The 23,958-nt window shown below is 42.7% G+C and overlaps 2 protein-coding genes across 2 annotated transcripts; one reads left to right on the forward strand and one right to left on the reverse strand.

The window, feature by feature from the left end:
• Nucleotides 1-280: 280 nt before the first annotated feature.
• On the forward strand, nucleotides 281-23,659 carry gcnt4 (glucosaminyl (N-acetyl) transferase 4, core 2). The gene is made up of 2 exons (XM_023338835.1): nucleotides 281-1,744; nucleotides 21,745-23,659. The coding sequence occupies exon 2, from the start codon at nucleotides 21,746-21,748 to the stop codon at nucleotides 23,042-23,044; it is 1,299 nt and encodes a 432-aa protein (XP_023194603.1). The 5' UTR covers nucleotides 281-1,744; nucleotide 21,745; the 3' UTR covers nucleotides 23,045-23,659.
• LOC111609588 lies at nucleotides 9,036-18,053 on the reverse strand. The gene has a single exon (XM_023338834.1). It carries the CDS (start codon nucleotides 15,709-15,711, stop codon nucleotides 11,650-11,652), a length of 4,062 nt encoding a protein of 1,353 aa, XP_023194602.1. The 5' UTR covers nucleotides 15,712-18,053; the 3' UTR covers nucleotides 9,036-11,649.
• Nucleotides 23,660-23,958: the final 299 nt, after the last annotated feature.

The following is a 23,958-nucleotide window of genomic DNA, read 5'->3' on the forward strand; positions in this document are numbered from 1 at the left end:
CTGAAAACATTTTTTCACATGCTGTAGGCTACATATTGATTTATGACTATACTCAAATTAAACTGATCAAATAATGGAAAGAAATTGCCCATTGCTACACAATTTTGTTCTTATATCTAGTTTTCTACAATAATTCCATGTTTGTGTATATATATATATATATATATATATATATATATATATATATATATATATATATATATATATATATATATATATATATATATATATATATATATATATATATATATATATATATATATATATAACCTGAAAGACAAATAAGTCAATTTCAGTAGATTTAATTCACTGTCAGCTGATTATGGGGGGAAAATTGCCTTTTATTTACTTATTTTCATTTATGTCTAGAACATTTGTACAAACATTAACATTTCTCAGCATTTCTTATAACTTTGGTTTTGAAAAATTGCATTTACAGTATGTTGGCCACTAGAGGGTTCAATGTCCCGCCACGGCCACATTCACAAGTTCTGTGCAATGATAGTTATTCATATATAGGCTACAGTAGGTAAATATGATTTAAATGATGAAACTAGATTGATCAGCGTCGCCCTGTTCGGCAGGGTTATCAGTAGTTTTATTTTTGAATGTTCTTAAAGAACACCATCAAGTGTTGGAATAGAGCCGGATATATTTACAAATGGACTCATTGTAAGTTTGGTAACTGTACCGAAAAGAAACATCTGGTTGTTCTTGTTCTCCTCTCATTTTTCCAAGCGAGGGCTCCGTTGTTTAATGTCACACAGTTCAGTTATGGAGCTGAACTGCTGCAAATGAACGACTTCCATATCACGTTCTTTGATCGACCGAGCTGCATATGTACGTGCGGTAATGAAAAAAGTTGGCGTGATTGGTGCTGCTGCTCTCTGTGTGTAAGACAATATTCCCAATAATAAAATACCTGTGGGTCTGCAATTAAGTTTCCAGTTTCTTTCCCCCCCTACCGCACACAAAGACTCAGTCAGGACCGGAGACAATGAGGGCATTGAGAGCAGACCCTCTCCTTCATTTGCACATGATCTCCCTTTACCCACATTTACCAATAAAATCTTTCGAATTGTTTCTTCTGTTTTTCTTATTTTTGCTTTATTCCTCTTGGTTCCTTTTATGGTTCTTGGTTCCCATTTCCCTTCCCTTAAAACCTTCTTTTTGGGGGGGGGGGGGGTTCCTCTGCGCGTCACACCAACTCGTCTCTCCCTCGGCCAGTTCAGGATGACTTCAGGAACTTCCTTCTAACTAACTCCACTTGTTGATCGGCGCTTTTATTCACGCCTCGGCGCATCTGATCGTCCCCGTCGGTCCGCAAAACGGAGGCGCAACATCTTCTTGTCCGCAACGTGCAGTTGTAGGTCCTCCCTCTTTCCGGGTTACAGTGATCCAACTCATGGCATCGCGGACGCGCAGTCATCACCGGCCAAGAGGCTGTTTGGATTCTTACCCCTCTCTCTGGTTCTGAAGATAATGTCAGTGATGTGTGTCAGCGAGGCGACGTTTCAGCGGCGGTCCGAAGTTTTCTGCGCGTAAAGAAAGTGTAGAGGAGCAGGGAGGAAAGATGGGAGCACTTTCGGCGTTTCTTCTCGACGTCGGTGAGCTCGGGTGATGACACCCGATCCTCCAAGTGTCAGTGTTCACATCACTGGAGCTGCTTCACACAACTCTGAGCCGAAACGTTCAACATGGCTTGATGAGGCGGTTCACGTGGCGCCTGGTATCCGGGAGTAAGGTGGGTGTTTTATTTTGCCAAAACAAAAAAAAAAAAAACAAAAAAAACAAAAAAAAAGAGAATATCTCAGATGTCTCTTGGTAGATGAAAACAGAAAAAGAGTTTCTTTCTTGTCTAACGAAAGTTACAATATATGTATATATACAGTACAGACCAAAAGTTTGGACACACCTTTTAATTCAATGAGTTTCCTTAATTTTCATGACTATTGACATTGTAGATTCACACTGAAGGCATCAAAACTATGAATAACACATGTGGAAATATGCACTAAACAAAAAAGTGTAAAACAACTGAAAATAGCCCTTATATTCTAGTTTCTTCAAAGTAGCAACCTTTTGCTGTGATTACTGCTTTGCACACACTCTGCATTTTCTTGATGAGCTTCAAGAGGTCGTCACCTGAAATGGTTTTCACTTCATAGGTCAACCTGCCCTGTCAGGTTAATAAGTGGGATTTCTTGCCTTATAAATAGTCATGAAATAAAGAAAACCCATTGAATTAGAAGGTGTGTCCAAACTTTTGGTCTGCACTGTATATACTGTATATATACAGTATATATACTGTATAATTGGTGAAATATTACTATGAGGCGGTTCTGTTTTTTAAACAAATTGACCTTTTTATATTCTCACTGTACTAATTTTGGCGTTCCATAAAAGAGCTGAAAATGTTTGGTAATCTTCCAGCTGACAGAGACAACATTTCACTAACAGGGATGTGTGGTCTATATTAAAACAGTTCCCCAGAGACCGAGTCCACTGTTGAGACTGTGGTCTGAGAACAAACAGTTCCATGTGCTAATGAGCTGAGCAACAGGAGTCCAAGTCACACAATCGGTACTTTTCCCCCAGGTCACGACCAAAACCTGAAAGGTCTTCTCCGGGGTTTCATTTGACAGGAAGACAAAAAAAAAAAAAAAAAACAGAGAATGATTTGTCAAGTGAGTAGAAGATGATTCAGGACTATGTTTATTTAGCAAATAAAAATCTGAAAACTGTGACTTGCATTTGAAATCCAGTACTTGCAATTCTTGTACAATTCCAGGTACAAGAATTTAGAGGTATGAACAGTGAGACCAGAATCTTTGCCATTGTTTTTTTTTTTTTAAATGTGTCAAGTCCCTTTATATTGGATTGACAGAGCATACGACCAGCAACTTTAACGTCTCTGATTCTCAGTTCAACTCAGAGACTTATGACTTGATCTCAACCAGTCCATCGTCGCTCTGGGTTTATTTTAGGGCTGTTGTACCATTAGAGGATGAATTTCGACCCCAGTTTCAACTCCTTTCTCAGTTCCACCCATCTTTCCATCAGCTCTGAGCAGCTTCTTTGTCACTATTGAAGAAAACATTCCCTCAACATCATTATGCCACCACCATGTTTCAGCATGTGGATGGTGTGAACATGGAGACGTCCGGTGCCAGTATGTCTTATTTGACCAGTCCACCTTCTTCCATTGGTTTGTTTAACTATAAGACTTTCTTCTGACTGCGATTTTTGGAGTTGTCCCGATCTGATATCAATATCAAAATCGATATGTTATCAGCCAAAAAACGAGTATCGGATTATTTACGTCTGCATCTACAAGCTCCGATATAAGCGCTCTGCTCCAGTATTTAGTCCGCCATTGTTGACTGTTGTTCTCTGGTTGGATAAAATCACTTGATTAAACCTTTTCCAACATTCCACATGGAAAAACAAGTAGTAAAAAGTGTGCAAGATTCACGCTGATATCGCTTTGGGCCAATATCAGTATCGTCAAATTCTCAAAGCTGCCATATTTGTTTCATATCGCTAAGTGAAAATGTTGCATCGCAACACCTTTACTATTTTATTAAGGACACAAAATTGTGGCGTTAGTTGTCTTGTCAACAGATTCATCTACCTGAGCTGCATCTCCTCTAGCACACAGGTGTCAAACTCCAGTCCTCCAGTCGCTGTCCTGCAGTTTTTAGATGTGCCACATGTACAAAACACTGGAATGAAATGGCTTAATTACCTCCTCCTTGTGTAGATCGGTTCTCCAGAGCCTTAATGACCTAATTATTCTATTCAGGTGGTGCAGCAGAGGCACATCTAAAAGTTGCAGGGCACCGGCCCTCCAGGACTGGAGTTTGACACTCCGGCTAGCGTTACCACGGGCCTCTTCAGTTGCTTCTTCTTTTTATCTTCTTGTTTGGCAGCTTTATATTAAACACACAATCATGTCTGGGCAGGTTTGCAGTTGTGCTACACTCCTTCAGTCTTCTATGGTCGACTGAACAGAGCTTTGTGAGATGTTCAGAGCTTGAAGTTATTCTTCAACAACCCAGCCCTGTTTAAAGCCTATAATCACCCCTTACCTAAACAGGTTTTACGGTATTTTTCACTTCAGTTGCGTAACTGCACTGTACAGAGTGTTTTAAATGTTTGAAGGTTTTCCACGTTCTCATGTGAGTCGTAAATCTGTCGGAAAAGATTTTATTACCTTTCTGACCTATTTTTAAAAAGTCAATTTTCTTTTATTAGCTTTGCTAAGTAAGAGACTGGCTGAAGCTCAGTGGAAACGTAAGTTCGATTCCAGTTTCCCCCACCGAATGTCGACGGGCAAAGCACTTAATCTCCAGGTATCTAGTGATTTTCATATCAGTAGATATCGTCTCACTAAATCATATTTAGTGAGACGACGTTTGAGCTGCGGTTGTTCGATTGTGCACTGACAACAGGCATGCAGGTGCCTGTTGTCAGTGCACCTGGGTACCTGGGACTGTGTGCTCTGGGCGCTACACACGGTGCTGTGAAAAGTATTTTCCCTCTCACAAATGTCTTCTGTTTCTGTGTTGTCACATTTGAATTTTTCCTAATGGTCAAACAAAAGTTTAATCTCAGTCAACGTTAACTCGAGCGAATAAACAAAAAGGCAGTTTTTAAATGACAAATTTGTTTGTTTGAAGAGAAGAAAGCTAGCCAAAACCCACCTGACCTAATAACTGGTAGTGCCGCCCTTGGGGGCTGTTCTGGGAAAGAGCTAATTATGTAGCTTTAAAATTTGTGGTCACCAGGGGGCGTCGGCAAGAATGCACAGTCGGGATGATTCAGTTTTCTTTATGAATTCCTGGATGGTTCGTTACAGAAGAACTTGAATAGATATAAAAAATATATATATTGTCCCACTACTAAATACGCCGTCTGGGATTTGTCCCACTCCGATGCATTTCATCCTGGCCAATCAGCGAACAGAAGGAGGAGTTGATGATGCAAATGATTTTCCGGGTTGTTTTCACAATTGTAGTCTGCCTGTATACGGTTGTAGCTTGGTGATGGCAGCAGAGGAAGTGAACGAAGCCATTCAGTTTGTGTTGGACACATTTCCAAATATCAAACAATTAAAGTCAAAGTAAGGGGAAAGTTTAAGATACTTTATTGCTAGCAAAGATGTCGAGGCTCTACTTCCTACGTGGCTGTTCACAGCCACTCAATTTCCTATGAGCTCCACAGCATAGCTTATTTCATAATTTAGCTATTACATATGTGACAGCCGAACGTTAGCCATTGTGTATCAATGGATACACAATGGCCACAGTGTAACAGTGTTACAGCGTGTAATACATCAGTTGTAACTCTGCTACAACTTCAGCAGAGTCCAAGCCTCCAGCAAGCAACCGTTTCTCCATAGCTGAAGGTCCAGGCCTTCTGTACGAAGCGAAGCGCAGAACAAAGGGTTCGTTTTGTTCCAGGCTACTGTGACTCGGTAATCGCTAAACAATGCAGTAATGGCAGAAACTAGAATAGCTTGTAGAAATGTAAATTAGCTTAACAACCATTAACATCCTAGCATTTAGCATATAAAACTTATGAGTATTATGGTCCTAACACCCTTTTACTAAACTCATTACTAAACTTTTAGACATATATTTTTCACTGTTTTATTACTGATAAACCAATGCTGACTTATTCACGACGCATACTGACACAACCATGACGTATCCACCACAAACTAAACTTACGAAACTCAGCAGAAACTTTGTGCTTTCCACCACATTTAGCTACACTAGCTTCTGATTGGCTATATTGTCTACCAATCAAATCCTGACATCAATTGTCATTAACTCCAATTTTTCTTTTTTGCAGAATTACTTTAATTCAAGTTAAAGTTCATGTCACCGGATGTCTCTTACATTAAAATCCAAACGTTGACGGTCCAGACTCACCATTATGCTTTGGATTGTTGTCCTGCAGCCAAGTGTGTTTTGGTTGAGAGCAGAATTCATGGTTTTATCATCAAGGTCCTGAAAAGCATTGTAACTCAAGACCATCATACTACGATATCAATCTGAACACTGTGATGTTCTTTTTTCAGACAGAACTGCAGTGTATTATTGCCTAGATAATAAATATAGAATATTTTCCCCTAAACTCTTGTGGATCAAATGCTATGTTGGCCTTTGTCTTCTTATTGGTCGGCCTGGGAACTCTCCTTTGACTCCCTTTTTTTGGCCTTATTGTTGAACCATGAGTTTTGACCCTAAATGCAAGGTCAAGTAAGGCCTGCTGGGCTCGTAACATCCTGGATGAGTCCTCGACAACAGGGCCGCCACGGGAAAGCTGACAATTTCCCATGTTTTCTCCAGCTGTGGATGATGGCTCTCATTGGGGTTCAGTGGCTTCCCAAAATTTTAGAAATGGTTTGTAACCCCAATGACTTTGCTTCTCTTGAGTTCTTGATTTTATTTATTTATTTTTGTCAGATCATTATGAGATTTTTCATAAGGTAATGTAGGGATAGCTAGTAAAATGAAACACTTCTTCCCAAAACTGTGGTTGAACAACATTAACTGTAATTACCAAGGGAGTCCATTAGTTTTTGTTGTTTTGTTTTTTTCCCTCAAATGGTCAGATTGGTGGGAACAGGTTTTCTTTCCTGATAAATGAATTTATTATCCACAAACTGCTTTTTGAATTTTGTTCGGTTGTCTTTGTCTGATATTAAAATTTGCTCGATCATTTAAGTATGACAAAAAAACAAGAACGGAGTAAATCTGTTGTGGCCAAGCAATTTTCATGCCACAGGGTTTTTAATTCACTTACCATTTCCATATTCAAACCTAAGCTGAGTTTTGCACCATCTCAGCATAATTTGCTCCTATATTGTTTAAAAGCCCCACTTCAAAGATTACAGAAAGTTTCCGAGCTTCCTTGCTTTACATTTTACTTTAATCTCGACCAAGTTGTTTTAATGGAGGAAACCTGCCTCCGGCACTGGCACTGAAGTCACAGGAAAGAAACCCACCCTTTGCATTGTGTCACATCACCTTATCTCCTGACCTCCTGTTACTGAGCCATCCGTTTGCCCCTCGTATGCTGTGTTTTGCCGGTTGATTGGACGGAAGTGTGCAGAGGAGTGGATGTGCCAAATCTTTTGGGTCGTAAGGTCTTATTTCGCATTCCGGTGCATCTGGAGTCACGTCTCATGCTGCGAGTCTTGAAGGTGCACTACCTGAGCACAGCTGCCAAGCCCCTTTGTGTTTTTGGTACGTGGTAGCGCTGGACCCTGCTGAGTCCAGGCAACGGCCCAATTTTAGTTAGTTATGGTTTCCAAATGCATTACAGCAATAGGAATGTCTCTCAGGAAATGGGTGTGTGGGAGTCTGTTCTGCTATCAGCTCTGGTATGTTGGTAAATCTTTTGAGAAGTACCCGCTGGGCGACTTTCTTCCACCGCTCTGTCTTAATGATCTCAGATTTATCCTCCACTGACGCTCATAAAGTCTGTTCTCTTTAGGACAAACCACAAGATTCTGTGTCATTTGTTAAAAAAACGACTTCAATTAGTCGGAGGGAAACGGAAAGCTCCCGCGGAAACCAGAAAGATGGAGGACGTTTTCCCCCGCGGCAAACACCGGAAACTGTCAGGAGCAAGTAACAATAGCCAGCTTCCTTTGTTTAGACCCAGAAAGAACTCAGTTAGTTATTCACTACTATTAAGGAGGAAATTTATTAGGTTAGCTTAAATTTTGAAAAAAGCATGGCTCTCTTTTCCTCCTGTTAGCCCGGATCGCAAGCGGATGCCGTCACGGCTGGAAAAACAGACGGCGAGGCTCGATGACGTCACAGAGATACAGAGTTTAATTCAATAGAAAACACCGTATGAATTTAACAAGAAAACTTCAGAGTACAAAAATACATTCTTTACCTGAGACAAAAGAATTAAAAAGAACAAAGGATCCTTTGGAGACAGCTGTTGCTTAAAAGCATAACAGGACAGTTGTCTGAATTTTATTGTTGCGCATTCCCTTTTTCTAGGGAAGGCGTTTCTCTTTGTTAATATATGCAAATAGGGCGTACCTCTGTTTTGACCAACCAAGAGCGACCTTGGAAAAAAACTTAGACCTTCCCCTGAGTTTTAATGACAAATATCAAGAGTCATTTTAGTTATTAAAGTTATAAGTTATTTTCACAAAACCTATCTTGCTCCTCTGCAGTCAGCTTCTCCAAAGATTTGACCCTTTGCTTTATCACAAACAATAATGAGATAGAAGTCTTTTTTAACCTGTAAAACATAACATTCAAATCATTCTCTTTTGATTCCGATATTGTCATAGTTAGTACATTTTCAAATACATTCGATTTACTAGATTAGTACTTGTAGCTTGGGTAATATACTTTAATCTAACACACTATTGCTATTAATATTAAGAGGTATATCAGAAATTAAACTAAGTGTTTTCCAAGATTCCTAAGTTGTGGTCAACTCCAGATGCAACTTTGAGCTCCTGGGAAACCCCCGACCTCTGACCTGCGAGCCGGGGAAGATATTCTTTATGGCCTCCTAATTTAAAGCCTTTCAAGAGCATAGTGTTTTATTGCTGCTCTAAGTTACAACCCTGCCAGGAGAATGTTTATCTCTGATCGTTTAGCTTGCCTCAGTTTGTCCAAATAGGAATGTTGATCTACTTAAACACACATGGCATTAGCTTAACTATATTAAACAATCAAAAATAGCCATATTTCCTTAACAATTCCCCCTGTTGAGGTCTGAGAATTATAGGAATCAGACCTCACAAACAAATCGATTATGCCTTCTAATAGAAGAACTAAAACTACGTAATATACTAAATGAAATACCAATTCCCCCTGGTCAAATAGAACCGCCCAGCTCCACAACCCCCCCATCAGCAGCTCCCCTAAAAAGCATCTGATAGGGCGGTGGCGGTGGTGGGCCGCTGCTCCCCTTCTCAATTGAAACTGCAATAAGCCTAATAATAAGCGAGCGTATACACGGAACACAGCAGCATCCGCATGTGACTATTATGGCCACAAACGTAGCCACCGAAACCAACAATGACATAACAATCCCTTTCCATTTACCAAACATAGTAGAGAACCACCTGTCCAAGCCGCCATCAATACCTGAATGTTCATGCATAGTGTTACTCAAAATTCTCAAACCTTCCAACGCTCGAGTGACAGATCCATCAGGGGCCGTATTGTTCGGAATGAAAGTACAGCAGCTCTCTTGGAACATAAAACAGACTCCACCCTTTTCGGCCAACAGCATGTCCAGCGCCATCCGATTTTGAATTGTCATCAAAGAAGTAGGAGCTAACTGCTCCTTCAAACCCCCAACAGCATCCCTGGTTAGATTCGCTAGCCTCAAAAGATTATAATGGACATAATTTATCCTATCAACATTTTTATTCGGCGTGATAGGAAAAAGAGCTGATAACACTGGTATATTTTCAAAACCTGCTGCAATTTGATCCGCCAATTTATATTGATCCGGGACCCCTCTCGGCACGCCGATGGCATCTACATAAGTGGGAGAATTAGTAGTCAAATCAAATGCAGTATCAGAACGTGTATTACGCACCTGTCTCTTGTGCCTCTGAGTCTGTAAGGTGAGCACCTGCTCCGGTCCTACAGGATCAAGTCTTTCTCCCACAACCATAAGTGGCACAGCCAGGCGAGTCATGGCACATACTCCAACAGTCTTAGGAGGAATACGCACATATAATCTATCACCCCCACAAAAATAATAAAGTCCAGCTCTTGCCCAACTCCCGATTCCGGCCGCTGTCAAAGTAACATTACACCAATCACTAGAAATCTGTCCTAGATTGAAATCGGGCTTAAGATGAGTAAAATTAAAACACACATACAACCCTTTACCCTTAACCGGAAGAAAAGTTCCCGTCTGAGTATAGTTATTAATAGGTGGATATATTTTGGCAAGCGCATCACAATTTACGGGATCTGCCTCAGTTGTTAACCTCAGCATGCAATTAAAACCCCAACTATCTCCCAAGTGTAATGGGGCAGGCTCAGTAAACAAATGAGGTCGAGCTGTAGCACATGCAATGCAGTTCCCAATATTAGTTTCCTTAGCCGTTTGAACCATCCAATTCAGCCATAAGTTTTTTTCCCTATACCCAGTCGCTGTTTGAATGATGTCCAATGGTGAAACTGCTGTGTAGTCAATCTTAGCCGCATGCTGATCCGGAATTTCCATATCCCTGTCTTCCTCCCCCTCAGGTCTGACCATATTAATTTTAATAACCCCAAGTGGATCTTTATCGTCCACTGAAGCACCTAGAGTCAAATAAACAGCTGAATCTGCCGGATACTGTTTAAAGAAAACGTCGTGCATCGAGGAAATGGTTAACACCAAAGGATTTTTACCCGTCACTGGAGAATGTCTTACAGTCCCTCTTCTTATGGTAACCTTGTCATATTCAGTGACAGATTTATGAGCATACGGTGGACTCCAACTTGATCCCACCCATCTGAAGGCCGATTTCCAAGTGGGACACAAGTGTCGAATCCCAGTTTCCTGAGTAATACAATGTCGCTGGAAGGTCAGATCACCACACAAATACACAGACGTCTTCTGCCAGGATTGAGGGGTCGACCAGCAGCGACGAATTACCTCACACAGATCAATTTGATAATTAGTTACAGTACCCAGAGTATAGTTCAACTCAATCCCACGATATTTAGTGAGGCACTTATCAACAGGAGGTCTCAAAGAACGCTCCACACGAACAGTCGCATTTCCGCAAGACACTCCGCACTCGACAAAACTCGGTCGGAGATTAAGTGTCTGTGAGGAAATGAGTCCACTCGTGGATCCTCCGCAAACCCACATTCCCAGCAAATCGAGTTCAAGAAACACACCTAGCAAAAACTTCCACTCCCAGTTCATGTATCTTAAGATGAACCCCATCCTGCAAACCTGTCAAATCTAATCCTGCGTTATTCAACAATTTTAATACTCACCTTGTAACCGCAAAGTTTCACCGGTAAAATTAAACATGAAAGGCACTTATCATTCTACAATTATGAAAAAATCATAAACTCAATTATCATAATGCAACTCAAAAACACAGTACACATAACAGCTCCAAATGTAAAAATGCAAAAATAAGACTAAAATATGTATATAACAATAGCTAAAAATTATTCTGGAAATTTTAAAAATATACTCGCCACCAATCAAAAACATGCAGACATAAAGAATTACACACCAGTTTTTTTTTTTTTTCAAAGTCTGTAAAAAAACAAAATATGAAGTCTTTTTTTTTTTTTTTTCTTTTTCAAATGTTCTTCAAAAGTCTGTAAAAAACAAAATATGAAGTCTTCTTCAAAAATGATAAAAATTACGCGCAAAGACGAAAGTTCTTTTACAGTTCGCAAAAACGAAACTCGCAAGAAAAATGAGTTAATGTGGATCTTCTTGTAGCCTGATCCTCCTCGGTTGGAAACCTCAAGTTTCCACCTTCACAGCCGTTGCTCACTGAAAATTGGATTATTATGCCAATATAACAGTGAGTTTTTAAGGAGAGTATAAAATCTCCTTCTTCCTCAATGTAAGGACATCGGAACAGGATTATTATGCCCGTCCGAGCCTTTTGAACTTTGAATTTCAGGAACCTGAAGTGGTTGTGGCAGGAATTCCTGCTACACTCCCTCCTGGAAGCGCCTGGCGTTGCTCCTCGTCCGAAGATTGAAGTCGAAGCTCGTCTTGTACGTCTCGGAGCGCACGCTGTGGCTCCTCGGCTGCTGTGCACTGACTCCAATGAAACCAGGTGTCTCCTTTCCCTTGTAGACGAACAGCATGGGACGTCCTCTCCACTACTCGGTGTGGTCCGGTGAAGCGAGGTTCAGACCACTTCCGTTTGATGACCTTCAGGCGCACCCAGTCGATTCCTGGAACTGGTCCTGAAGCTGGACGCTCCTGTGCCGTCTGGTATTTCGCAAATTCCGCAGCCAGACTCTGTAACTCAGTAAAGAAATCTTTATGAGATAAATGTGCAAGTTCACCTTTCCATCCAGGCACGCGACTTCCAGGTCCTGGAAAAATCCGTCCGGTCTGGAGCTCGAATGGAGAAAACCCTGTTGTTTGATTAATAGACATTCGAACAGACATCAAAGCAATAGGCAAGGCATCTACCCAATTTAATTTGGTATGTGCACATACTTTGGCCAATTTTTGTTTGATAGTTTGGTTCAACCTCTCAACCTTGCCTTGTGACTCAGGATGATATACTGTACCGAAAGAATGCTTCAATCCAAGCAGCTGCTCCACTCTCTGCAGATCTTGGTTCCTAAAATGAGTGCCGTTATCTGATCTCACCTTCTCTGGAAATCCATGGGTCGGAATGTAATGATTGATCAGACACTTTATGACAGTTTTGCTGTCCTCCTTTTTTGCTGGCCACGCCTCTGGCCAGCCCGAGTATGCATCCACGCACATTAATACATACCTGTATCCTCTGACGGGTGTTATCATGTCTGTGAAATCAATAATTATTTCCTTACCCGGTTGTGTAGTACAAGGGAAATGTCCCACTGGTGGCCTAATAGTTGGTTTTGCGTTGTGTTGTCCACAAATTTCACATGTTTTCACATATTCCTTGACCATGTCTCTCAAAAATGGATGCCACCAGTGCTCTAGATTTTTTAGCATCTGTGCAATACCCACATGTCCGAGTCCGTGAGCTTCCTGGAAAACCTGGAATCTCATATTTGGAGGAAGAATTACTTTACCATTTGGTCCCCGCCAGAGTCCTTCATTGCAGACGGCACCTCTTGCTCTCCAGACTGATCGTTCCTCAGGTGACACGGTTTTCTGATGAGAAATAATTTTTTCAAAGTGATTTTGTTCGACCTGTTCAAGTTCAGTACTCACCATCACAAGAGATGTCAGGTATCCCGCTGCCCTCTTAGCGGCCTCGTCCGCGGCTGCGTTTCCTGCTGCAACTCTGGTCTTGCTCTGATCATGTCCCTTGCATTTAATCACAGCCACAGACTGAGGCAACAGTAATGCCTCCGCCAATTCTTTCATTTCAGTTTCATGTTTTATGGGCTTCTGTGTTGCAGTCAAAAATCCTGCTCTGAGCCACTGAGGAAGTTCCACATGTACAGCGCTAGCCACATAAGCTGAATCACTGTAAAGATTCACCCTCATTCCCTCAGCCAGTTTCAGTGCTTCGACCATTGCTTTTACTTCTGCCCTCTGTGCCGATTGGGCACCCTGCAGCTTTTCTGCCTTCAAAACACGAAACTCACTGCCCAAGTCTTCCACTATCGCATATGCTGCTCTCAAACCGTCTGTGTCATGTTTAAAACAGCAACCGTCTGTATAAAAGTTTTTCACATCTTGACCTTCTAGAGGAGAAGCTTGTAGGTCCGGTCTTATCTTTTCTTCCTTCAGTACTAATTCATCACAGTTGTGTGGCTGTCCATCTTGCATCCTGTCAGCCATATTCGCTCCGATATGCACAAAAGTTATATTAGGTGATTCCAGAATTTTGCTCAGTTTTTGTTGTCTCAATGTAGTTAATGTGAAATGTTGTGAATTCACATATGCCACCACGCTGTGTGATGTCATAACCTGTAATGGATGACCCATCACAATGTGTGCTGTCTTTTGAATCATTTTTCCCACACCTGCTGCATGTCTTGTACATGTCGGATGTCTTTTTTCCATCGGATCCAACATTGCGCTGACATATTGGAGGATTCTCCTGTCTCCCCCTTTTTTCTGAAACAGAACTGCATTAACCGTCAGTTCTGTAACAGAAACATCCAAATAAAAGGGCGAAGCATAATCTGGGACAGCCAACTGGGCAGCAGCAGCCAATTGCTGTTTCAAAGAGATAAAAGCATCTTCCGCCTCCACAGTCCAAGTCAAAACCTGGTTGAGCTTACGAGTCCCATGCTCCCTGACTAATGCCCGTAAAGGGTCCGTCAAACCAGTATAGTTAGGAACATAGTTCCTACTATATCCAGTCAAACCAAGAAAGGACAGCATGTCTTTCACCGTGTGTGGTTTAGGGTGATCAAGAATAGCAGATTTGTGACTGGCAGACATCTGAGTGCCAGTCGCAGTGATAGACCGCCCCAAGAAAGAAACCTGCTTCCGTGCAATTTGCAATTTAGACCTGCTCACTTTAAAACCTCTGTCAGCAAGGTGTGACAGCAAACGTCGCGTGGCCTCAATGCAAGACTCCAACGACTGCGCTGCAAGCATGAGGTCATCCACATACTGAATCAGAGTCACACCGTCTGGTAACGAGCAGTCTGCCAACTGCTGTTTCAAAACCTGATTAAAAAGCCCTGGGGAGAGAGCAAAACCCTGAGGCAAACGTGTATATCTCAGCTGCTGACCCCCGTAGGTGAAAGAAAACACGTCCCGACATTCCTCAGCCAATGGGAGACAAAAGAAAGCGTTAGCAAGGTCCACACAGGAAAACCAAGTCTGAGAGGGATCAAGGTTAGTTAATGCAACATGAGGATTAGGGACTGGCACCGTAGGGGTCAATAAAACAGAATTAATCGCCCGGAGATCATGTGCCATGCGGTATTTACCCGTCCCTTTTTTCTCAACTGGTAAAATAGGAGTGTTCCAGGAAGAGGTGGAAGATTCTAACACACCAGCCTCCAGAAGACCCCCAATTGTTTCCGCCAGTCCCTCTTCTGCCGCCTGCTTATGAGGATACTGAGACCTCCAAATAGGAGGGCCTGGTCGCAAATCAAAGGTGACAGGTGTGACAACAACAAGCCCCACATCTGTAGGACCTGTTGCCCACAGACATTCAGGCAGAGAAGCCAACATAGCAGCTGCAGTTGGATGATCAGTCAACTCCCTGCCATGGTGCCTAGGAAGTTGAAGATGTTCCAAAACTACAGAATCTACAGCGGAACACTTTATTCTGTAGGTGTTTGTAGAAGGAGAGAAAAAGAGGTCTGTATTAACAGTTGCCTGCCAGTCTGAAACCGCCAGGGAGCGCTTTACCACGCCCCCTAGTTCCATGGCCTGATGGCCAGGATGGAGAGCCAAAGAAATATGTGGAACAGCTTCGTCTTGCATTTTATACCAAAACGACTGATCTTGAGTCAGATTAACAGCTGCAGCCACCCCCTCCGGTGCCACATAAATGTCCTGTGAAAATACAGTCCAGTCAACACCGGCTAAATGTGTCTCAAACTGCTCCTGGAACCATTCAGTCTGGTCTCGGTCATAAAACAAAGTAACATGGGGCAGATCAGGGGTCGGACCATACGGAGCAAGCGCTTGAATCCAGGGCTTCCAAAGCAGAAAACAAGATAGTATTCCAGCATGGTCAGTCTTTTCCGGCTGTATACGCCCCCAGTATATGTCAGCCAGTTGCTCCTCAGCTTGTTGCAGCAAAAACTGTCCATGGGTATAAACCGGAGAACAGGCGTGAGACGATCCATCAGGAAAAGTGACAAGTAATCCATCAGGCCCACACAAAATAGTTGCCCCCAGAGCAATCAACAAGTCTCTCCCTATTAAATTAACGGGAGATGAGGGGGAGCATACAAAAGGATGTGTCACTTTCTGTCTGCCCACAGCCGTGTGCAGAGGCGTGGAGAGTGGCAGAGTCTGTTTCACCCCAGAAAAACCAACCACTGATATTGTCTGATCAGAAAGTTTATGTGAAGGCATGACAGCATTCATGGTGGAATATGTTGCCCCTGTATCCACCAAAAATGGTAATGTTTGTCCATCCACTGTCACATCAATCAGGGGATCTGCCAAAGCTCCCTGACATAGGTTCTTCACCGGGGTGTGTCAATACTGTCCAGCCTGAGAAATCTGTCCCGGACGCTGCGGAAGCAATGTAGCATTCGGAGTTTGTTGTGATGTCAGGTCTGGCAACGCACCATCTGATATATAGTGAGGGCACTGTTGAACCCAGTGACCCTCCTCCCCACAATAGAAACACCTGTCTCTGCGTCCACCCCTTCCTCGCGCGACCGACACTGCAGGCCTACCCCGTCTGCCCCCACGCCACCCCGGAAGACCAGACCGAAAACGTGGAGCTGACACACCAGGACCAGTATGAAACACCGGAAGAGGAGCCCGTGCAACAGCTGCCAACATAGCTCTAACCTCCTGTCGTTCCTGTTTTGCAAGATTAATTTTCTGTTTAGCTTCTCCTATTTGAAGTTTCAATAATTGATTCTTAAGATCTTCCTGCTCTCTCTCCTTCTCTTTCTCCTTATCCTGAAAAATCTGCATATTATGCAACAAATGCAATTCCCACTTCGCATGGTCACAAGATCTCAACTCCGGGTTTGTCCCCATTGAAGCAGCGACAGAAGTAGGGACACCATTTAAAACAGCTTGACGAAAATGTTCCCTCATTAATGTAGCAACAGCTGGATGAACCCCAGACTGTCGCCTCCAGATATCTATGGCTTTATCTAAAAATACTTTTGGGTGTTCTTTGGAATCCCAGAAAAACTTTGGAATAAGTGACAGCGACAAAGGGGGAAATATATCCCTCAAGGCCGCACCCACAGGAGTCAGAACAGCTGTAAGAGGCGTCTCATCAGGGCAGTGCATAGTTCCCGCTGACAGCTCAACATCACGGCAATTTGTTGTCGTTGTTGAACGACTCAAAATTGCCCTGAAATCCCCCAATGCTAAGGTCGACCCCCCTGTCAGTGATTCTAATGCATGTAACCAAGGAGTAGCACCGTCCACCAAAGATGGTAATTTTTCAATAAGGGTCTGTAAATCTCCAAAAGAAAACGGCTTGTATCTGTGTCCTTGGTGGGAAACTATTAAAGGCATAGCATAATGGGAAGAACTGTCAGAACTTGCTGACAGAGCCTCAGAATGAACCGATCTATTTGAAAGGTCTGTGTCCCTATCATCCATACCCCCCTGTGATTTCCTGCCTAAACTTAAAAGTCGTTCCTGAAAAGCAACAGCATTAGAGGTGGCACCGCCTCTCCGTGGTGTGCTCATCTCACGAGGGGAGGGACTAACATCCCTTCTCTGCATGTCACACAGATTACGTCCGCTCCGAAGCTGCATCGGTGCGGAGGTAAACTTCACATCATCTTTCAAAACAGGAGGAGAAGACACTGAGTTTCCCCGAATGGGTGGGGGCTCCTCAACCAGACGGCCAACCAGTGACACATCTACATTCAACTGAACCTCCCCCTGCTCCCCCTCATCTGAGGGAGAGACTAAGGGAGGTGCAGGGCTGCTGAACTGACGTGAAACCTGAGCCACACCTGAAGAAGTCGCCAAAGGATATCTAGAAAAACAAAATTTTTCACGTTGAACCCGATCCGCCATAGGAAGACTATCAGAAACAGAGCGAACACCAAGAGGGGACGCCGGGCATGGCGTCATTAAATCGGGATCCTCCCGCGCCAGTGGAGCAGAAGAACTCTGAGGAGGAACCCTCAGAAGACCCCATTCAGCTGTGCCCCTCCGAACATCCAACACTGGATACAGCCCCGTGCAAGAGGGATTAGTGTCATTATATGGAGGCGGGAGCGAAGCAACAGATGGATTAAACTTCTGTTTCGGCCGGTCAGAGGAAACCCCCGAAAGATCAACCGGGGCGTGTAATGAGTCCGAAGCCTTCGTAACCGAACCCTTTCCATAAAGGTGATCCGTCCCCTGCCAACCCACCAGAAGTCTAGCCCACAACTGTCTCTCCTGTTCCACGTTCTCCAACTTCTTAATTAGTTTCTTTCTGCGAAACAGAGTAGCCCCATCCTGTTCACCACGCACCGCATCCCTATCAGCTGAAGCCTGATTTAGACAGGCATTCAAAATTAAACCTAACGGCTTTTCAGCACTTAGGAGTTCATTGTTCATGCTGACCGCATTTTCCAACCTGTCTTTCAATTCATCCGCCGTCACATGAAGCGAATCCAGACCAAGTTGTTTGTCATAAATATTAATGAAGTCAGCAATCTGTTCCCGTAGTGTCGTCCACGGACCTAAACCATACGAATGAGCAGTGTCATCTCTCCGCAACACCGTTGCCATATTTATATTAGAATAAATACAGCAGGAACAACGCAAATCAGCACACACACAGCGCTTTTCAAACAACTTAACACTCCGCTCAAACACACAGCCAGCCCGAACTCGCGCACGCGCACACACACGGCCACACAGACACACAAGCAGAGCTCTGCACAGTCAAACGGCCTCGTGTCGCGGCAACAAGCACAAATCGCCACACACAGGGAAACACAAAGAAACACAGAGAAACACATAGACACAGAACACAGTTTTTGAGAAAAACAGGGGGGGAAATAAAATAGAAAATATAAACCCGGCGCCGGTTACAAAAATATAAGATGCATCATTTTACCCGGGTGCACTCAGTCCTTAATTCTACCACAGAAAAGGTGATTCAACCTGCTTTTAGTCCTTAATTCTACCACAGAAAAGGTGATTCAACCTGCTTTTAGTCCTTAATTCTACCACAGAAAAGGTGATTCAACCTGCTTTTAGTCCTTAATTCTACCACAGAAAAGGTGATTCAACCTGCTTTTAGTCCTTAATTCTACCACAGAAAAGGTGATTCAACCTGCTTTTAGTCCTTAATTCTACCACAGAAAAGGTGATTCAACCCAGACACAAACTTTCCCAATTCTTTCGAAGGGACAGAAATAAGCCTTCAGGAAAAATTCACTTAAAACCTAGCCTTATAACAGCGGTAACGTTAATCCGACTGCTTGGACCTGCCACGGTCCTCTGTTCCTGTGTCTATTCAAATCTATTAACAACAAAGTCTTTTAGAAGTACCTTCATACATCTGCAGTTTTCCATCCCTGTAGTCACACACCAAAACAGTCAGCACCGATCGTCCACGTGTCGCAGACACGGAAACAAATCAAAGAGTCTTACCCGACTGTAGCGTCCGAGCCGAACCGGGCCAGCGCGTGACGGAGCCGCTCGCTCAGAATCCGCAACCGAACGAGCCCCCAAATTATTAAGGAGGAAATTTATTAGGTTAGCTTAAATTTTGAAAAAAGCATGGCTCTCTTTTCCTCCTGTTAGCCCGGATCGCAAGCGGATGCCGTCACGGCTGGAAAAACAGACGGCGAGGCTCGATGACGTCACAGAGATACAGAGTTTAATTCAATAGAAAACACCGTATGAATTTAACAAGAAAACTTCAGAGTACAAAAATACATTCTTTACCTGAGACAAAAGAATTAAAAAGAACAAAGGATCCTTTGGAGACAGCTGTTGCTTAAAAGCATAACAGGACAGTTGTCTGAATTTTATTGTTGCGCATTCCCTTTTTCTAGGGAAGGCGTTTCTCTTTGTTAATATATGCAAATAGGGCGTACCTCTGTTTTGACCAACCAAGAGCGACCTTGGAAAAAAACTTAGACCTTCCCCTGAGTTTTAATGACAAATATCAAGAGTCATTTTAGTTATTAAAGTTATAAGTTATTTTCACAAAACCTATCTTGCTCCTCTGCAGTCAGCTTCTCCAAAGATTTGACCCTTTGCTTTATCACAAACAATAATGAGATAGAAGTCTTTTTTAACCTGTAAAACATAACATTCAAATCATTCTCTTTTGATTCCGATATTGTCATAGTTAGTACATTTTCAAATACATTCGATTTACTAGATTAGTACTTGTAGCTTGGGTAATATACTTTAATCTAACACACTATTGCTATTAATATTAAGAGGTATATCAGAAATTAAACTAAGTGTTTTCCAAGATTCCTAAGTTGTGGTCAACTCCAGATGCAACTTTGAGCTCCTGGGAAACCCCCGACCTCTGACCTGCGAGCCGGGGAAGATATTCTTTATGGCCTCCTAATTTAAAGCCTTTCAAGAGCATAGTGTTTTATTGCTGCTCTAAGTTACAACCCTGCCAGGAGAATGTTTATCTCTGATCGTTTAGCTTGCCTCAGTTTGTCCAAATAGGAATGTTGATCTACTTAAACACACATGGCATTAGCTTAACTATATTAAACAATCAAAAATAGCCATATTTCCTTAACACTACAGATGGCCACAATGGCGAGAAGAGGCAAAATATTTAAACTGGTTTGACTTGGAAGAGGAGGAAATTGCCTGACACCACCCAAAATAAAGATCAACAGTATGACTTGGTGTGTAGGCCAAGCAACGCAGAGCTGTGGGCTCACAAGATGAGACGAAGCTTAAACGCTTAGCCTGCCAGTTATTACCTCATTTTGCCTTTACCCACTCCGTTCCCCAGCTGTTGTTAATCACCTGTCATCTGTTCCTCTGGTTCCTTAGTCACTTGCACTCCTTGTGTTTACATAATCTCCCTCGTCTCACCGTTTTTCATTGGCTCCTTCCGTTGCTCCTGCTCATGTTCCTGGCGTCCCATTGGTTCCTGCATTGTCCCCTGTTTGGATTACTAGTTCATTGTTTATTTTTCATTAAAGAAAGTGACATACGTTATGACGCCTTCATGTAATTTCAGCTTAAGGTTTCTCTGAGATTGTTGAAGTGAACTGAAATAGCCTTTTTTGGACCAGTCGGGACCGGGTTGCTAAAAGAAGCAGCCAAATAATTTTCTTTGTGTTCTTATTTTTAAAGCAAAGGCTCTAGAGAATAGAGTTCATTGTTAAAATAATCTGTAGGGTGTGTTTAAAAAAACAAATCACTTCAGACTTGAATGAGAATTATTGGATTGGGAATGTAATGTAAACTAAAAAGGTTATTATAAAGGTATTTATCCTCTGAAAAAGTACAAATAGATGAAGCATTTTTTGGTGTCATTTTAGCTTTGCTTAATTGAATTTCCAATAAGGGTGTGACAATACAAGCACATGAGATAAAGTGAGTCTTTAATGACTGGAAAATTCAGTTTAACTTTGAGGAGCCAGTGGTTTATTTAAGCTCGTCCAGTGTTTAAGCTGGTCTTAATGCTAAAAAAATAATAACTAACTTTTTGCGTTTTCACCAAGGTAATTACTGTGATTCAGAAATCTCAACCTGTGTTTTAAATTCGCTCCGAGTATCGACATATCAGGTTTAGGTTCAATCAGTTTAAACATTTGCCAAGACAGTAAAAATTAGCTGATTAGAAACTGCAACTCAGGGAAGCTTTACAGTGTATGCTAGCCTCAGCGTCGCTAGCGGTCAGCTTTCCTGTCTTGTCTGTCACCGTTTCATTGTTTCGTCTAACGACTTAGTACTCACAGTGCTGCCGAACATCTTTAAAAGTTTTTGTAGACAAGTGTTACTAGTGAAGGATGTCATCATTCGCCTAATTTGTCAGCACAAAGAATTACTTCCTTTTTGCCTTAAAATAAGACTGAAACACAGACGCAAGGTGTCATGCTTGAAACAGTCATCTTCTGGTTTCATAATACTAAGCCAAACTTTCAGCATTAATAATTGATTGAAGGACGTTTACGGCAGGGCTTTGAAAAAGGTGAAGAAACATTGTGTTATTGAAACCGAATCCATTCACCCCTCGGATACCAAACGCCAACAAGAGTTTGACTAAAAGAAAGGCTGGTGCAGCGGGTGAAACGTGGCCCCGTTTAAAACTTTACTGACTCATGTTGCAAATATTCAGGTCACATTAGACCCAAAAAAGAAAACTAATTCCACAGTAATGGTTTACTTTAGATGTTTGTTCTGTTTTGTATCAAATGTACGACTCAAAATGTTGGTTTCTGTTCCTCAAGTGTGTTTCTTTTGTTTTGTTTCATTTCCCCACAGGATGAATGCAAAGCGGTTCTTGCTGAAGCTCAGGAAGACGTTCATCCCGCCCCTCTTCTCCGTGCTGACGTTAATTTTCGTGCTGCTGGTCAGCGTCAAGTTCATCTACCTCCTTGAGTCTCTGGATCCTCCGCCAGCTCCAACCAATCAGCCATTTGTCAAGCACAACATCAGCTGCAAAGCTATTTATGACATGGACCCGGTAGAAGTGGGTAAATCTCTCATCATCAGAAGGAAAACTGCGGTGGAAGATAAAGACGAAAGACTGATCAACTTTACACGAAATTGCCCTGTCTTCACGAAGATCAGGGGTTATGACGATTTGTGTGTTTCTGAGGAAGAGAAGGATTTTCCCATTGCGTACTCTTTGGTTGTACATAAAAATGCGTGGATGGTGGAGAGACTCCTCAGGGCGGTGTACTCCCCCAACAACATCTACTGCATACACTACGATCAGAAGTCATCGGCTCAGTTTGTCGCCGCCATGGAGGGTTTGTCCCGCTGCCTGCCTAACGTCTTCGTCTCCAGCAAACTCGAGGCCGTTTTCTACGCGAGCATCAGCCGCCTGAAGGCCGACCTCAACTGCCTGTCAGACCTTCTGACATCGGAGGTCAAGTGGAAGTACGTCATCAACCTTTGCGGCCAGGATTTCCCGCTGAAGTCCAACATGGAGCTGGTGTCAGAGCTGAGGCGGCTGAAAGGCTCCAGCATGTTGGAGACGAGTCGACCTAGTGAGCTCAAGAAGCAGCGGTTTCTGTACCGCTACGAGCTACAGGACGCCAGTTTTGAGTATAAGAAACTTCCGGTAAAAACACAGCAGGCAAAAACTCCGCCGCCGCACAACATAGAGATGTTCATCGGCAATGCCTACTTTGTGCTGTCGCGGGAGTTTATCCAGTTCATGAACTCATCCCCTGTAGTGAGGGACTTCCTGACCTGGTCGGAGGACACCTACTCTCCGGACGAACACTTCTGGGCCACGCTTGTGCGACTGCCGGGCGTTCCCGGGGAGGTGCCCAGGTCCCAGCCCGACATCACAGACCTGATGAGCAAGACGAGGCTTGTGAAGTGGCAGTACCTGGAGGAGAACCTTTACCCTCCGTGCTCGGGGCAGCACGTGCGCAGCGTTTGCATTTTTGGTGCAGCCGAACTGCATTGGCTGCTCAACTACGGTCACTGGTTTGCCAACAAGTTCGATCCCAACGTGGATCCCGTTCTTCTTCAGTGCCTTGAGGAGAAACTGGAGGAGAAGCAGAAGTTGTTTCAAAAAGGGAGAAGTTTGACTTGCCCAAGAGGTTAGCTAAAATGTTGGCTGTTGACTTTTCTTTTAACTGCCCTGTAATCTTAAGAGACAGAGTCCATTGGACCACGCAAGGTTTTTACCCAGTCCGGTGGAGTCACATGCACTTTGAGGTTTTTTTATTTGTGTGGTTTCGAGAACTGACGGTCTGACAGGACACCCATTTCGGAGGGTTAATGTTGATCAGAAACAAAGACATACACACATATGCACACTACAGGATTGTGTTTGTTATTTTTGTCTACCTTCTGCATCAATTCCTGTTTCTTTTCTTTAGAAACACTCCATCCGTTCTCCTTGGTTAATAGATTTCTCTCTGCCAGAAATCTAGGAACCTCAGGCATATGTTGTTTAACAAAGGAGAGAAAAACTATGTCTACAATCAAGTTCAGGGACCAGCTACTTACTATGTCACTGTGATTGTTGACTTAGTAACTCTTTGTATCTTTTGAAATTGCTTTATGAAAGACTTTGAGCATCGATGGAACATCTGTTTTCAAAGATGTCCGATGCTTTGAAAACATTTAAACATGATTAAATTATTATTGAAGACTTAGGTTGCACAATGTTAACTATGAATAAATCATGTAAGTCAATTCTGAGGTGTTACTATTTGGATTATTCTAATCAGATTAACCAACATGAAGGTGTAAAGAAATTCTGAACATGCCGTACGTCCTTGCAGGTATTACTGAATAGCAGGACTATGAATACAGTTTAAAGCAACAGTCTTAGACGCACACAAAAACACAAATGAAGTCCTGTATTTTTTCTTTTACTTTAATGCTAATAGTGCCTTCTACTTGCCAAGGAGGAAACTTTAACAGGATTTATTGGGTAAAACGTGTCGACCGATGCAAATACGTACGTGCAAATTAGGCAAAACTCTCGCTATTTAAAACCATCCAGGAATG

Source organism: Xiphophorus maculatus, chromosome 8 (assembly GCF_002775205.1).
Source record: "Xiphophorus maculatus strain JP 163 A chromosome 8, X_maculatus-5.0-male, whole genome shotgun sequence".
In the NCBI taxonomy this organism is placed as follows: domain Eukaryota; kingdom Metazoa; phylum Chordata; class Actinopteri; order Cyprinodontiformes; family Poeciliidae; genus Xiphophorus; species Xiphophorus maculatus.